Source organism: Ascaphus truei, chromosome 7, assembly GCF_040206685.1.
Source record: "Ascaphus truei isolate aAscTru1 chromosome 7, aAscTru1.hap1, whole genome shotgun sequence".
Taxonomy (NCBI): domain Eukaryota; kingdom Metazoa; phylum Chordata; class Amphibia; order Anura; family Ascaphidae; genus Ascaphus; species Ascaphus truei.
The window spans coordinates 40,897,255-40,914,861 of record NC_134489.1 but is presented as its reverse complement, the minus strand read 5'-3'; the positions used below and the strand labels follow the sequence as shown (position 1 = coordinate 40,914,861).

The 17,607-nt window shown below is 49.0% G+C and overlaps 1 protein-coding gene across 1 annotated transcript; it reads left to right on the top strand.

Annotated features, from left to right (window-relative positions):
• The first annotated feature begins 513 nt into the window (after window positions 1-513).
• MEX3A (mex-3 RNA binding family member A) lies at window positions 514-17,403 on the top strand. Its single transcript, XM_075607920.1, has 2 exons — window positions 514-1,226; window positions 14,028-17,403. Exons 1-2 carry the CDS (start codon window positions 890-892, stop codon window positions 15,101-15,103), a joined length of 1,413 nt encoding a protein of 470 aa, XP_075464035.1. The 5' UTR covers window positions 514-889; the 3' UTR covers window positions 15,104-17,403.
• The last annotated feature ends 204 nt before the right edge of the window (window positions 17,404-17,607 follow it).

Sequence of the window (17,607 nt, the reverse complement as noted above, 5' to 3'; positions counted from 1 at the left end):
TTGTAGCAGCAGAACAGCCAGCGAGAAGCCCCCAGAACATTATAATAAATAATAACTTCATTTGATATAGCGCTTTTCTCCGCATGGGGCACAAAGCGCGTCACAATTACAGCATAGCGCGCGGTACGCAGCACGCGGGAAAGTTACAGGCACAGCCCCTGCCCCGCAGAGCTTACAATCTGTTTTGACGGTGTCTGGATTGCTGTCAGACAAGGGATTACCAGGTATCCCAACCTGCTAGGAATCCCAACATTTAACCCCAGCACTCTCCTGCAGCCTCATTCCTAGTTGCAGATTTTTTTTGGTGATGAGGGGGGGGGGGGGGGTTGGGGGAGGGGAGGAAAGGTACCAACCCCTTCAAATCCCAGACATATCCCTGCATCTGCTTTGTGAGAAGGGAGGGGGGGAGAGGAGAGAGAGGACTACAACTCCCAGCATCCCCCGCGCGGCAAGAGGCAACCAGGGAATTTAAAACAAAAGAGTTTCCCAGCACGCTGGCCTGGCCCTGCCTCCCCTCCTCGCTGGCCAGGCGTGGCTTCCAGCCGGGGCTCTCCTTCTCTCATTCGGATGTGTCTGCAGATTGCCTGGAAGTGCTGGGGATCGTGTTACAGGAGCAGCAGCAGCAGGAGCAGCAGCAGAGAAGGGGCTGGCCAGCAGCAGCAGAGAGGGGGCTGGCCAGCAGGAGCAGCAGCAGCATAGAGGGGGCTGGCCAGGAGCAGCAGTAGGAGCAGCAGAGAGGGGGCTGGCCAGGAGCAGCAGAGAGGGGGCTGGCCAGCAGCAGCAGGAGCAGCAGAGAGGAGGTGGGCGGAGGAGGGGTACCCCCCCTCCTCTCTCCCTCTCTCATTCTGTCTTTCTTGCCCCCTTCTTTGTTCCCAAGTCTTTGTTAGCCATGCCTAGCCTGGTGGTATCAGGGATGATGGAAAGGAATGGGGGCATGGGAGACCTAACCAAGGAGAGGGTGCTGGAGGATGACCGGGCTCTGCAGATCGCCCTGGACCAGTTGTGCCTGCTGGGTTTGGGGGAATCCGAGGAGGACAGCAACAATAACAACAACACCCACCAGCCCCAGCAGCAGCAGCAGGCGCCCCCCCAGCACCCCCAGAAGGGGGACAGCAAGTTGTGCGCTCTATACAAGGAAGCCGAGCTCAGGCTGAAGAGTTCAAACACTACGGAGTGTGTCCCTGTGCCCAGCTCGGAGCACGTGGCTGAGATAGTGGGGAGGCAAGGTAAGAGTGGGCAGCCTTTGTCTGCAGCCCAACATTGCACCATGCCCCCTGCTCACACCCACTTCTCCCTGCGCACACCCGCCTGCCCCTCCTCACACCCACTTCACCATGCCACCCTCACACCCACTTCACCCTCACACCTACTTCACCCTGCCACCCTCACACCCACTTCACCCTGCCACCCTCACACCCACTTCACCCTGTCACCCTCACACCCACTTCACCCTGTCACCCTCCCATTCACTTCACCCTGTCACCCTCCCATTCACTTCACCATGTCACCCTCCCATTCACTTCACCATGCCACTCACGTTACCCTGCCACCCTCAACACCCACTTTACCATGTCACCCACTCCTTTACTCCACCCTGCCACCCTCACACCCATTTCACCCTCACACCCACTTCACCATGCCAACCTCACACTCACTTCACCATGTCACCTCACACCCACTTCACCATGCCAACCTCACACTCACTTCACCATGCCACCTCACACCCACTTCACCATGCCATCCTCACACCCACTTCACCATGCCACCCTCACACCCACTTCACCATCCCATCACCATGCCACCCTCATCACACCCACATTCCCCCTCGCCCACTTCACCATGCCCCCTCACCCCCTCCTCTCACCCGCAGGAGCTCGCCTGCATTTTGGAAACCCACTGGGATCCCTTGGGATCTGTTTTCTCACCGTCACACCAGGTGTTGTTTGTTTTTCTGTCATCACTTATAGTCTGCTCCCCCCCCCCCCCTCCTATACACACTTAATTTGAAAGGGGTGAGCAGATAATTTTGGATAATCTACTGAGATCTTGTGATTTCTTATTGTAAACCCACAGCACCAGTATCCTGTGTTTTTGTTGTTTTTTGGGGGGGAAGGAGTCGTGCTTATTTTTGTCTCACCTACATGCACCCCCCCCCCCCCTCCTCCTGCCCAAAACAAAGGGTAACTCACACAGGGCTTGGGGACAGGACTAAAGTTTCAGGCACAAATGCCTGTCCTTATCAGCAGCTCCTGATCTCAGGCCCGGGTTCCTCATTGTTTGGGAGATTTGGGGATGGTCACACCCCCAGTGGTGCTGAAATCAGAGATGCAGAAGGATAACATGTAGCAATTTCAAGCCCTTCCCTTTGTCTGCTTTGGGAAGGGAAGTTGAGCTTTTTTCTCCCCCCTTTATTTTTTCTTTTTCATCACTTTGGGTGAAAAATAACCATACTTATTATTATTTTATTTTTTTGGGGTGTTGTGTATTTGAACCCCTTCGTTCCAATAGCACCAGCTAGGTTTGTGCAAAGTCTGCCTCTTGCATTATTCCCACTATATCTGTCTGTGTGGGAACTTCCCTGCAGATTCTGAAAGTCAAGATTTGGGGAAAGATGATCATTTTTAGATAGATTTATGTATGGACATCTCCTTCGATCACTTTCCTTTATAATCTAAATCTGACATTTCCGAGTAACCGTGCAGAACCCGCAGTGTCATGTACTGACTGCCCAGTGCCTAGGGTACTTTGTGATTGTGGGGTGGGGGGGTGTATGTCTTTACTGGATCCAGTCTAGCAGAATATGCCTTCCTTTGTTTGGGTTCTGAGTAATGGGAGGGGGCTGGGAGTCCTGAGCTATAAGTCTTGGAAGGACTCAAATAACAGATCACTGGGAGTGAGTCGAGCTCCCTTCCCAATCATGTGACTCAGCTCCTGGAGTTTCTCCTGCTAAAAGTTAGGGATTCTGTGTCTATTTCTTGCTTTACATTTCTGACGGGAGGCTTTCCACAGTGATGCTTTGTTCTCCTTTTCTCTGCGAGGTAGAATGATTAGGATAGGATCAGTGGGGGTAAAACAGATTCCATGCCACACCTACTTTCGCCTCTGTGCTTTCAAGCCATTTCCAGATAATCTGTAGGGTTGGCTCTAGCCACCACCTTAATTACCAGGACCTATTTTCTCTCTTTCCATGCAAAATGATCCACCCCTGTCCTGTTTGTGACAATAAGACATTGTTGGATGGGGTGGGCGTGAGGATGGTAACACAACTCATGGGAGTTGTACTCTCCTCGACTTGCGGCTGCTATTCAGTGCTGATTGCGGTGTTGCCAGATTGCAAGCGAACACGTTTTATGCAAAGTATGTTGGAGCCGCCTTTTTTTGGAAGTTATTGAAGTGTTTAAGTATTGGTCCAGACCATTAAAATATCATTGTAACCAAGGGTTCCTGATCCTGAGATATAGGTGTACAGATAACGTGAAGGAAGGAGTTGTATGTATATTTCTATAGCACCAACAATCAAGGCGGCGCTGTACAAAACAAACGCTGGCACACTACATTAATACTACAACATATGCAGAGGTTGCAATCCAAATGGGTACACTTCTGTACCAAGGAAGGTAGTGAATATATAGATCCGCCTTGAAGCAGGGCACGTTGGGACAAAAGCAGCAACAACAAAATAATGCATGCTTGGGTTAAATGCAAGGGAACATTACAGATTTAGGGAATTTGAGGACAAAGGATAAAGAGCCAGGATTGCAGTGTGGTAAATGAAATGACTCAGGACCTGCAGTATGGGCTGTATCTCTTTGTTTAGTGTTGTGTGACATGCAGATGTGCCTGGACCCTTCTGTCTGAGAGACCATTAGGTGTTATATAGAGCATGTTTCTGAAGTAACTAGTGGGTGTGTGAGCTGGGAAAAACCACTGGCATATTCTTGAAAGTGGTAACTTGAAACTACAGTCTGTGGCTGAAATGGCTCAGGGATCCAGTCATAGATCAAAATTGCATTAACTCTGGAGTTGCTCCCTGCAGCAGAGAGAGGGGGGGGGGGGGGAAGAGTTCCTTCCTTCTCCAAAACCTCCTATGTCCAGGGAGATGCTAGTGATGGGGGACGAGAGGTGGGGGAGTTGTCAGGCCGCTGCTGATCACTAAGCATCATTAATCTGGGGCAAGCTATGCGAACAATAAGAGGTGTTAGTTGATGGAGGTTTGTGCCAGCAGGGCGCAGGCCTGAGTGTATCCAAGGACCCGCAGAGATGGGTAACCTATAGCTATACCTGGTGGATGCTGCTATTTTTAACCTCTTCATTGCCAGTGGCGTGCAGGGCATGGCACTCCCCTCTTGGCATGGTATGATACATGAGGTGTAAGAGTGACCTGAGGTTTTTGCAGATGACATCATTATGCTTATATTGTTCTCATCATATAATATAGTATTTGTGACTGGGTGATTTTAAAATCCCTGTCCCCCCGCATTGCTGCTGTGGCATTAACGTGCTGCCCCTTGGTGCTTTTTGAGAATTTTTATCTGTGGACCACAGTACTTTGCTCCAATTGCATCAATTAACCAACACATGTATGCAGCATCAGGGGGGGAAGCACACGAGACCAGTCCCTGACTATCTTTCTGCCCTTTTTCCTGCGTAACGCACAAACCTCCAGGTGTGATCCTGTGCAAACTTGCCTTTAAGAAATGTTGGCAAAAACAAGAAATTCAATAAATCCGTTCCTTTGATGTGACCGAGGTCCTAAACCTGCAAGGCACTAATAGGATGAGCGGATATTGTTGGGGGGTAGCCCTGTGATCATGTCACTGAATTTTTGGGGGGGGGGGGTGAACCAGGTTTGATTTTCAGTATTGGCTCTCAGTTGGGTTATAAGCAAAAATATTATTACTTCGAAATAACCTTTTTATTTGTTAGTGAGGATGGTGTTAGAAGGCAGGACGGGCTTTGAATGGCGCACGTTGGGTACCAAAAATAAGCTAGCCAATGTGTGCAGGAGGCTGGGACTGAGTGATGTGAACACTGCACAAAGAGTGTGGCTCTAGACCAGTGGCGGTCAAGCCCAGTCCTCGAGGGCCACCAACAGGCCAGGTTTTCAAGATATCCCTGCTTCAGCAGCGACTGAGCCACTTGTGCTGAAGCAGGGATATCCTGAAAACCTGGCCTGTTGGTGGCCCTTGAGGACTGGAGTTGGCCACCCCATGTCTGCAGTCTCATGACGGCTTTTGTTTTTATCTTGTACGGTATTTGTGCAGACAGGGTGTCAGCAAACAGCCACTGTTTAGGCGCAGCAGACTGACTGATCATTTGTGTTCCACGTTGTGCATTTCTAGTAAACATTGCGTTTAGTAGAATGCCTGCGTTACAGATTTGAAGTATGTGCCCGTCGGGTGACGAGAAGACGGTGGCTAGCTCCCTAAAGCTTGTCCATGTAAAAAGGTAGTTGGTTCATTATAAAGGGATCAGTCCCAGCAAGAAGTATGGAGACAATGGAAATAAAACCACTGAGACAAACTGTCCGTTTTCAACGCTTCCGCTGCAGCACTGGCTCAGTGACGGGTGTTTTTTAGGGTGCTGTGGCCCCTAATGCTGCTGATTGGGTCCCCCGCCGGCAGGCACCACCTGTGTGTCTGTGCTGGTGTTGTTGAACAAAAAGCTGCAGCGTGTGCGAGTGGAGGAAGTGAGGTTTTCTTTGCAGGCTCTTTGTCTGGGAGCAGTACAGACTTTTCCCTGCACATGTGCTGAAGAGGCATGCAGACTCTATCTGAGCTTTGTCTTGTACAACAAAAACATCCAATCCACATGGGTTTCGCTTCCAAAATGTGCACTCTGGGAATCCTTTTTCTTTTCTGGTTTTTCGTTTAAATATACATTTATTATTATTTTCTAACGAGATATTTTAACCCTTGCCGTGCTTAAATCCCGTTACCGGTTGCCCTGAATTTGGGAATGTTGGAACCGCCGGATCATAACAAGCCTTCAACCCCCCCCCCCCCTGTTGCTGAAGGGTTAAAAACGGATATATCGTGTAAAAAAAAACAAAAAAATAACATTAACCAGCTGGGAAAAAATAAATAAATTGCTGTCCACGCGCGATGGTTTGCCCTGAATAAAGGGGGGCGCGGTAATGCTGAATGATGCCTACAGTGCTGCGGAAAAAGGGCGGCAGAATAACGGGTACAACATGCACCGTAGTGTTATGCTCTCCTACATTGGTTAAAAAAAACAAAAAAACTTGCGCTGCCGGCCACTTAACAGTGGTACGTTAACCGCCTCGCTGCCGGTACGGCAGTCAGCGCATCACTGCGGTGTTGCATTGATTCGGTCGAGATTGGGGTCTACCCGTGTGAAATGCTGAGTGGGCATGTCATTCAACTGAGAAAGCAGGGGGTTCTCAAGACCCCCGCCCCCCCCCCTTTTACCCGCCAACAGGTCAGGTTTTAAGGATATCCCAGCTTCAGCACAGGTAGCTCACGACTGAGCCACTGATTGAGCAAGCTGTGCTGAAGCATGGATTGATTGAGCCACTTATGCTTTAAGATGGGATATCCTGAAAACCTGTCCTGTTGGGGGGGTGGGGGGGTTGAGAACCCTTGAGTTAAGGGATTAACTTTTTTTATTTTATATTTATTGGTCTTACTAAATATTTTTAAAACAATCCTGTCCGCGCTTCATTCACCAAGTGAGACGCTGTAATATTTTACCAACAAGTTACGAAAAATCAAAGTGTGTATGTGTATCAGTAATTGCCTTTAGACCGTGCATTAGCAGTGACTTACAGGCGACATGGAATATATTGTACAATTTTAGCCCGTCCGTTGTGGGGCGTGAGCCTCGTGTTTTGCAGTCAGGACCACACGTGCCTTACAAAGCCAGCGCAAAATAAAAAAGGGAGGGGAAGCAGATGATTTAAGTCAGATCAGAGACCGGGGGGGGGGGCGGGGGGGGGACCTCACGCCCCCAAAAATCCCGCAGGAGTAAATTCACCTGTTTTTTACCAACACAGCGATATTGTGGGCTGCGCAGGTCTGCCATGAGATGCAAGGTACACTTACAATGCTTTGTGTTTGGCGAGTGTGACGGCTGCCACGCGGTGTATTGTGAGTCCCAAAGAGAAAAAAAAGAAGTGACAAAGAGGGACCGTCTGATTATATAGGGAGTCGGCGGCGTGTTCATTGGGATAAAGCAGTACCAATAATAGATGGTTACATCTGTGAATGTTGGGTAGGTGGGACTCTGCCTGGAAAAGCGTCCGCTCGAAGTGCGAGACGGATTTTAAGAGCGCGTGGAAGGGGCTGGGGATCTCTTATTATTTGCAGCGGTGTTATTGCGCGCGCGCGCACACGACATTACACTGCGTCTACAAATCTGCATCGTTTTCTGCAGCCCTCCTTTCATAAGGTTGGAAGCCAGCCTTCTACCTTATCGCCCTTCTGACGGACGCAGGATCTCATTGGTGCTTGGGGTGGGTGGTGGCTTTTTGGGGCGTGCCGGCCGCTGGCAGAGGCACACTCACGCGGCGGCTCCGTGAGCAGACGCAGTGTTAGTAAACACTCGGCACGCTTAGCGCGGGGAGAGATGGTAACGAGAGAGGGTGACGCTTGCTCAGGATATCTGCAGCTCTGTTTAACCCGTCACTCCTGCAATACAGAGCATCTGCCTACCTTTACCTACCCGCTCCCCGCCGGAAATAAACATGTTGCACAGTATAGCGGCGCAAAGTATCTCTGCACACTTTTATTTCTCATGGCCATGAACGTGTTTCTCTTTGTAATGGTGTAAACGTGTTTCTCTCGCATTCCTTACAGAATTTTTAAATCGGCAAACCCTCGCAAAACTGCTTAAACCTACCTGCACCGTGACACTAAATACTGCGCCTGCTAGCGTTTCGGTTCAAGATTGAACCCTTTTGATGTCGAAGGGGCCTCCAGCGCCTTACAATTTATGGTGCTACCAATTTATATAGACTTTCTTTTCTTTAAATCCTATAAGAATGTCCATAATCTTGTTGGTTATTGGCACAGTTTGGGGGCAGTGAGGCGCGGGGATGCTGCGGTTGGTTTAGTATTGGCGGTAAGCAGAAGTATTTCGGTGCCTGCGAGCGCATAGCGAGGCTTGTCGGTATGCTGCAGCTGTACCTGATCCTCTTCAGGTGGCTCGAAGCATAGGACTGTAACAAGGTATGATTTCTAAAAGTAAGGGGTCTGCAAGTTCCAATAGTGAGAGGCTGTCGGCGTTATACAGGGCAGTACATTCATAATCTGGGATGGTAGAAAGGTACTCGGCAGGACTGTAAAATGCAGCTCTATTTTATAACACCTGTTAGAATAAGCAGATCGTTGAATGCCACAGAATATACAATACATATTTCATTAGGACAAGGATGTGCAAGTCCAGTGCTCAAGTGCCACTAACAGGTAAGGTTTACGGATATCCCTGCTTCAGCACAAGTGGCTCAGTCAACGACTGGCCAACTCCAGTCTTCATGGGCCCCCAACAGATTTGGGTTTACGGATATCCCTGCGTCAGCACATGTGGCTCTGTCTTTGACTGAGCCACTGATTGAGCCACCTGTGCTGAAGCAGGGATATCCTGAAAACCTGACCTGTTGGTGGCTCTTGAAGACTGGAGTTGCCCACCCCTGCCGTAGGAGCTAGTTACGGGTGTGACCCGTTAACAGGAGCAATGGTGCAGTGAATCCAAGGTGCAATCCTTGAGGGAGTCATATGGCATTTGGAAGACCATTGAACAGCCACATTTAAGACACCCTGCAAAATGAGCTGTAAAATCGGTATTCTTGGTAACCGGAAAGCTGCCGTAGGGTTTCACACGGAGCTTGTGCATAATAACAAGGGGCGTAAGGGACCTTTCTGTACCAAAATGATGGTTGCACTGCTGAAGTGGAATGGGCACGGGAGGAACTGTACTTGTGCTGTACTTGATGCGTGATGGTAGAAGGCACGTAGTAACAGGAGTACTTTATAATGCCAATCGTCGTTTGTACAAATATTTCATTTTTTTCACTAATGAGATGGTTTTTTTTGTTTTTATTATTATTTTAAAAAAAGTCTCTCCCTCCTTTCAGTTTAGAGCGCAGGTATCCCAGACACTGGTCTAAAATGACACTGCCCAGTTTCAAGAGCACTAGTGTTTCACCAGATTGGGTACAGTACAACTAATTATTTCAGTTGCCTGGACCAGTGAAGGCGGCTGTGTGTGTGTGTGTGTGTGTCTGTGTCTGTGTGTGTGTGTGTCAGGGTGCAGGACATCTGCTGGATACATGTTATCTCCACTATACAAGACGTGTGGTCAGCTGGCCACTGTATTCTCTCCCTCAGATAGGTATATAGTTACTTGGGTAAGTGCCACTAACACAGCTGGGAGACTGTGTCCATTTGAACGAGGAAAGGGACACTGATCAGCTGCAAAGCAAGACCCTGTTACCTCTCTGTTTTGGGGGGACCTCTGGTTGAGCAGGGCTTGAACCCCAACGCCTTTTTTAATCCTCAATGATGCACTGTTAATGTATCCAAGCTAACTGGACATTGGAGTAATATTGTATGGGGTCCTCTGTGTGTCCAACGCGCATCCCTTATTTATTGTATGGGATGAAATGATGGCAGCATATGTTAATGTTTGCTGAAGCTTGCATATGTGTATAGATACAAATAACTAACTGCAGAGCACTACAGCACAGGGAGAAAAAAGTATGAAGAGGCTACACAGCAACACAAACCCCTGCCTCGTTAATCTGACACTTCCAGTGGCGGTGCTTTTATCAGACCCAGCTTCCTCTCCGCACTGCCTCACCCTGTGCTGGTTGGGTTTTTTTTTTTTTTTTGTCCTGGGTTTCTCGGTCCAGTTGGGAGTGAGAGGAGATTAGATTACGACACGAGACACGTTGATACTCCCAGACAAAGGAAATCCCTTTGGGATTACCAGGCCATGTGCGTAAAAGCGACAGACTGCTACCCGCCAGCTCCGACATATGACGGGGGAGAGCGAGCGGTCCACAAACATCCCAGCTGTGGGTAGGTTTAGAATTCCCAGATTCCCAAGGGAAGGATTGGCGGGAGCGAGGGAGGTTAGGATTTCTTTGTTGTGTAGGGTGACTCCACCCATTTTCCCGAATTCCCTCTGCATCCTCCTGAGATTATCTTCTCTCGGCAGTCAGCCAGCCCCCCCCCCCCCCCTGGTGTCAAAGCAGTTTTGGTATTAAAATGTCACTACAAGAGGCTTGCTCATCCTGCGTCTCTCCGCGCCAATGTCTCACGATGCTTTGCGCCGATGTTACCCTGTCACGTCTGTTTTGTGATTTGGGGAGCTGTCGGCCAGAGGAGTTAAGCAAAGCTCGCAAATTAATAGGTTGTTCCAAATTCTACATGTCTCCGTCCTTTTATTTTTCTAATTTGCTTGCCGATCGCTGGGCTTGAGGTGAAATAAACCTCCTTCGATTTATCTTTGTCTTGTGAGACTTCATTACCACATTTTTCATAGGACAAAAAGTAAAAAATAAAACCGACCCCCTCCCCCCTCTAGCAGGGAAGAGGTTAAATACAGATGCAGTCCCCATAAGAATTGGGAATTGCTAGAAAACACAAACCTTGTGTACAGGGAAAGTTTCATTAAATTACTGTTTGCACGCGAGTTCTGAAAAGTATTGCCAGTTTAGTTCAAATATACTTGTCTTGGTGGAATGGCCTCTAATAAAGCCCCCTTACATAATAGTTATTTTATTAAATCGCAAGCCGGGGGTGAAGGGGGTCCCTGGTATATGACCGCAGTAGTTTCGTGTATAACATTCTTCACAAAATGCATTTGTCACTCATCACATTGCGAACGATAAAATTACTAGCTAGTGTTGCAACCATGAACAGCAAGGGAAGCCGAATATGCAGGTTACCTAGAACAGCCAGATCACTCGTATGCACTGTGCTGTGAAGCCGATTTCCCATGACGGAGAAGGTTTTAGCCCCATCCATTAGATTTGAGCTGATTTCGCCTCTAGCTAACTTTTGAGTAGAGGCCTTGGGTGGTAAGAAAAGGGGGTTATGGTTTGCTAAATCCGGCCTACAAAAATGTGTCAACTGTGCCGAGGGTCCACAAGTTTGAGACGCACAAGAAGGCAAAGAAAAATGTGACGTATTGAGCGCGGTACTTTGTGCCGAATATGTGTAGATGGCATAAGAAGCGTTTCGATTATCCTCCATTCAATAGAAGCCACCGTGTTGTCCTGAAATTCTAAAATTACAAGCAGGTCTCTGCAGTTACTATGCCGAGCAGCGAGGTTTAATGAAACGTCACTAACCCTTGTTTATTTCACAAATATATAATTGGGGTGTGCACCTTTTTAAAAGATGAGAATTTTTTTTTATTTTTTAACAAAGACAAAATATATATACTGTATATATTTCATTCATACAGCTGGATGATGACAGGTTGACTAGACATACGTATGGGTAAAATAAAATGAAGCCAAAATGAATATCTCCCAGGCGGATATCTGATAATTAACCAACGCGTAATCATCTGTCTGTTGGTGCTGAGCTCGGATAAATCGGGAGCAGGGGAGGGAAAAACTAGTGACAAGGGGGGCTCAACTCCAGTCTTCAAGCCCCCCACAACAGGTCTGGTTTTCAGGATATCCCTGCTTCTGCACAGGTGGCTCACGGTCCCTGCTTCAGCACAGGAGGCTCAGTCAAACACTGAGCCTCTGATTGAGCCACCTGTGGTGAAGCAGGGATATCCTGAAAACCAGACCTGTTGGGGGGGGGCTTTAGGATGGGAGTTGAGCCCCCCGGGTTAGCCTGGACGATGCTTGTCCAGTGCAAGTTCTTATTCTGTAGAAGGACATTTCCGTTGGTTTTCCCCCCTGGACGTCAGGATAAGATGCTTTTAGAGCTGGCCAGGCCACAGGACGCGGTGACCCTTCTGTATGAATGAAAGGGAGGTATAAACCCTGCCGCCGTGTGAGTAAAGTGAGCGAGGAGGCAGAGGAACGATGCCGTATGAAACCTGTTATAGGACCAGCAGTGGATAAGTTCCACGCTGTGTAACCTCGCACGGTTCTCCTCCTGACCACTCGCTCCCTCTGTGCTGTGGAACGGTGACCGTGTTGGTAAGAAGGCCTTTGTTGTAGGGTCTGGGCCCCTCACGCCTTCCCCCAGAGAATGAGGCCTTTTTCAAAGGGATTATTTCAAGCTCCTTGCAGCGGGCGAGACCTATAGAGCCATGAGACTTAACCCTTTAACGGCCCCGAGTGACCCGTTGCCGGCATGCGAGCCTTTCTTTTAACATCTGCATTGCATGTTGCGCCCGGAAGCCGTTAATGTCGCGGCACCGGCAGCAGAGGGGTTAACTCGCGCGTCGTTCAGAAAGAAATCCACTCGGGGAAGTGAAGGGGATATTCACGCGTCCGGGTCTGCAAATAAGGGGGAAGGTGCAAACTCGACACCCCTTTATTAATGTGTGTGTGTGTGTGTGTGTGTGTAGCTGGGATTTGGGATTTTCAGACCCCAAAATAATCTTAATGTGTTTAAATATCTATATATGTATTGTATGCACATATATATTATATGGTGTGTGTGTGTGTGTGTGTGTGTGTGTGTGTGTGTGTGTGTGTGTGTGTGTGTGTGTATATGTGCATATAATACATATACACAAACACGCAGTGCATATAATATATATGTTTTATATGCACATATATATTATATGGTGTGTGTGTGTGTGTACGTGTGTACACACACACCTTAATGATGAAAAACCTGTGTTTTTAATAATGATTCAATGTTACGGTATAATTTGGGCCCACATTTTCTAAAAGTATCAAATTGGACTGAAATGTTTATTTATTCAAACACAGATTCTCTTAATTTTCAGCGGGAATGCTGCATCCCGCCGCCCTGAGACACACACAAACACACACTTTGGGTTTCCACGTTGTCACACTATGATGTTATTGTGACGTCTTTACAAATTTGCGACACATAGATGTCCGACCTCTCTCCCCGCTGAAAACGCCTTTCTTGAACCAAAATTTACTTTGTGGGTCAAATTTATTGGAAACCGAGCGTTATCTTAAAAATAAATACAAAAAAAAAAAAACCGCCCCAGTGAGCTGCAACGTAACGCTGTTTACACCAGGTGTCGGTGAAGTGTGTTTGCTCGGCACGCGGCAGAGCGCCTAATTATTTTGAAAGCCAGAGAGTATATGAATAGCGCTTCACATGCAGTTTTACGGGGACGAGTTTACGAGGACAGAAAGTCCGCTTTCCCCCGCCCCGCTAACAGCTCGGAGGGAGCTGTGGCCACCTTACAATGAAAATCCCAATGCTTTTAAGAGCCTATTAAAGCCGAATTTATTTCCTAACGCACGGCGACCCTCCTGACAAGGAGAACAATGACCGCTTTGTATTTGAGACCTGGGCATGTTTGTGGCTGGCGGGAGGGAGGTGGGGGGCTTTACTAGCGGATTAAGATGGGGTCCACAAATACACCTATTTATTAAGCTCTGCCAGTATACCCTGTGCTGCACCATGTCTGGCGGTACAATAAGTGCGTAATCGTGGCGGTAACGTTACCCGCTTCTCCTATCCCCCAACGCCAGTCTCTTGTGCACTTCTTTTCGAACACCTGGTGTTGTGTTTTTTTAATGGAAAGATATATTCCCAGTTCAATCAATGATTTATTTTGATAAATGTTGTGTTGTTTATTCAGTCAGAAGACTTTGATACCGAGGCCCATGTGCCATGTCTACTAAACGGCGCTAATCCATGAACCGCCATCTGGTGCTGGAAGGTAATTTAGGACCCATTCGACACCGTGGAGTTTAAGGTGTCTTCTGGAATAGCGGCGTTTAGTAAATACGGGCCATATTTCTTATCACTGTACATATCGCATAAACGCCCCCCAAACCCCCCCTTCCCCTCCCCCCCCCCCTGATTTACATACCCATTTGGCATGAATTTCACGGCAAAAATCCTAATTTTCTCTTCTTCTTTTCCCCCCTCCACCCTCAGGTTGCAAAATCAAAGCCCTGAGGGCCAAAACCAACACATACATCAAGACGCCGGTGCGAGGAGAAGAGCCGGTGTTCATGGTGACGGGACGCCGGGAGGACGTCGCGATGGCGAGGCGGGAGATCATCTCTGCCGCAGAACACTTCTCCATGATCCGCGCTTCCCGTAACAAAGGCGGCAGTGCGTTCGGAAGCGCCCCTTCCCTCCCTGGCCAGGTCACCATCCGCGTTCGAGTCCCCTACCGGGTTGTGGGGTTGGTGGTGGGGCCCAAGGGCGCCACCATTAAAAGGATTCAGCAGCAGACCAACACTTACATCATCACGCCAAGTCGCGACCGGGACCCCGTTTTCGAGATCACCGGGGCGCCGGGGAACGTTGAACGGGCGCGGGAGGAGATCGAGACGCACATTGCAGTGCGGACCGGCAAAATCCTGGAATACAACAACGAGAATGACTTTTTGTCCAGCAGCCCGGACTCCGGTATGGAGAGCCGGTATCCCGAGAGCTGGCGGGTACACAGCACAGCGTCCGGCTCCAAGCCCCTCTCCACCTTCCGACAGAACAGCCTTGGCTGCATTGGGGACTGTCCCCCGGAGCCCGTCTACGAGACCCCCAGACTGAACGAGCAAAATGACTTCAACTACGGTTACCTTTTTCCCAACTACAAGCAAGAGGTATATTACGGGGTGCCGGAAACTGGGGGTCCCATGTGGGGTGGGCAGGAGAACAGTAGCCCTGCGCCGGGCATCTTTACAAAGCAGCAACGCTCAGGGAGTGCAGGTACTGTCCAGACCAGCTCCACACAGCGGTCTCCCGACTCCACCCTCACCACCCTGCCAAGGAGGGGCCAGGGGGACACCTTGCCAGGCTTCACCAAGCTCAGTGCCACTCGGACCTCTGTTTCGGGGAGCCGGGAATGCATGGTATGTTTTGAGAGCGAGGTCACGGCTGCACTAGTCCCTTGTGGGCACAACCTTTTCTGCATGGAGTGTGCCGTGCGGATCTGTGAGAGGAACGAGCCGGAGTGCCCCGTCTGTCATGCGTCTGCTACTCAGGCTATCCGAATATTTTCTTAACTGAGACTGTGGGGAGAGGGGGGGGGGGGGAGGGGTGTTCAGGACTCATGGTGCATAGAGGTCAAAGACAATATCTTAACTCCCATCATGAAAGCTTCAGAATAACCAGGAGGATACAACACATTAAAATCTCACGCAGAGAGAACTGTGTGAACAAAGCCTGGGTAACCAGGACTAACACGCATTGCGGGTTCAGGGGACCCCACTGAGCCCCTTCCCACCTGGACCACGGATATGGTGGCATTGGCAACCACGGGACCCTGAATTTCTCATTACCTGGGGGTCAAGTGCAGGTTTTGGGACATCAAAGCTTTGCAGGAATAGGTTCTCGGCAAGATTACTCCTCTCCACGTGGGGGGCTGCAGGGATAGTGCCCCCCCCCGGTCCGTACGGAGGTTGGGGATTGCAGTGCAGTTTCAGAATAGCGATCTCAAGTAGCAAGAATGTCTGATGGTTCACAGCCACACGATGCTAAAACCTGGTGGCCAGACCTCTCCATTTCTATTTTTGTTTATTTTTTTTTTGTTTGTTTATTTTTTTGTTGTTGTTTACGGCTGTTGGCTCAGTAGGTTTCTCTCCGCATCAACGCAATCCTATCAGAGGAAGGAGCCAAGCACCGCTGTATAGTACATCTAGGAAAACAGGTGAAACTGGAATTCCTCGAGGCTTCACACTTCCTCCCAATGATCTTCTCCTGATCTCGGCAAATCGAGGTTCCCGTGGAAAGCGGCAGTAACAAGAAAAGCGATGTCTGCTTTGCCTCATTCGGGTCGGTCATCGTATGGCATTGCAGGAGGCTCATCTTTTTTTGGGGGGGGGGGGGGCGGGATCACAACAATTGGAGAAGAGCTGAAGCCCGTACGAAAAGTCTGCGGCTGGTATAGTGGTGGGTACTCAGGGGCTGTGGTCGGGTTCCTGGATCCCAGCTGGTTCTAGTCTCACTTACCTGGCTGCTGAGACAGGAACCTGACCGACCAATAATAGCAAAAAAAAAAAAAAATAACTAAAAACTGTACGTTTTTATCAAACTCTGGGAGCCTGCAACATGAGGACACAACTATTACCTCAAATTCCACAGAAAAACAGCGAAATCTACCGTGTGCAGTTTTATTTGGTGTCGTTTTTTCCTATGTAAAATTCCTGCCGGATTTGTTTTGGGTCAAAGGAGGGAAGGGGGGAAAAAAACCGCGATCAGGATTTCATCTGCATGGAGGCGGGGTTTTTTTTTTTTTTTTTTTAATTCCGACATATGATTTTCTTTTACTGTGCACTGGTCTTGGAAGTGGGGGGGGGATCAGCTGTGTGTGTCCAGGCTTCTGGTACTCGCTGGCTCACACAGATACCACTGACCCTCCTCCACCGCAAAAACACAAGTCGACCCACCATCCGCCGTATAATATCCCTCAACAGCGTCTTGGGAGCACTGACCACGCAATATGGAGGCGTGAAAAGTCTCCGCGGGTGACTTTGGAACTATTCCGCAGATATGCAAAAAAAAATAAAAGAATTACTGAGGGGGGGGGGGGGGGGAAAAACACAAAGTTTATTTTCTTCCTCTTGACTGGACCAGAACACATAACAGAAAAAGCAAATGTGCTGGACCAAAGTTTCACGTGCTAGATATCCAGAGGGGGCCGTGTCTAATCGCCTGCCCTTGTGCGGATGTTACAGAGCATAGCTTTGCTATTCGTTGAGTAGGACTATTTTTATTCTCTTTGGGACGAGACAAAGGATGTGTCCGATGGGCGAAAAGCATGGCAGGCCGTCGAACCAAGGAGTTGTGATATCAAAGGACTGCTCCATGTGAACAAAAACAATTTTCTAGACCTTTTTTTCTTCTCTTCCAGCTGACGCTGGGTTCCTATTTTTTTTTTTGTTCCACTTCCGGTGCTTCCTGGATATTCTCCTGTCTAAGTTGCAATTCCAACACCGACTCCAGCAGCATAAACATGGCCGCGAAAATGTTTTATCCAAGTAACGAGAAACGTGTATTTTTTTATTTATTTTTTAATTAGTTCTCCGCCTTTGGCATCTCGCAACCGTCCGCGGTTTCAATATTTTGAATAACCGTAAATATTTCCAGCTTGCCGGGACTCTTAAGAACGTGCATCGCGCACGCTTGTCGCCATTTTGCCAGTGCATAAGTGTTCCATTAACCCCCAAGGGTTCTGCGCTCCGGCCTTCAAGATTCCCCCCCAACAGGTCAGGTTTTCAGGATCACTTGATTGAGCCACCTGTGCTGACGCAGGGATGTCCGGAAAACCTGACCTGTTGGAGGGGATCTTGAGGACTGCAGTTGAGTAACCCCTGCATTAACCGCTTTCCTGCGTTGCAACGTCCGAGGGACCGGCTTCTCTAGGATGTCTGTTCATCAATGTTCCGGGAGCTGGGGTGGCGGGTTTGTGTCGGAGCGCTGTGTCCACTCTATGGCTAATGGAACAGGTTATGCAGGTCATCCTTAACCCCTTCCCTGGGCAGCGTAGTGACGATTTCCATGCTCCTCT

Coding starts and splice junctions, on each gene's coding strand:
- MEX3A (XM_075607920.1), top strand. CDS start 890: ATGCCTAGCCTGGTGGTATCAGGGATGATGGAAAGGAATGGGGGCATG. Junction 1,227..14,027: donor TGAGATAGTGGGGAGGCAAG/GTAAGAGTGGGC, acceptor CTCCACCCTCAG/GTTGCAAAATCAAAGCCCTG.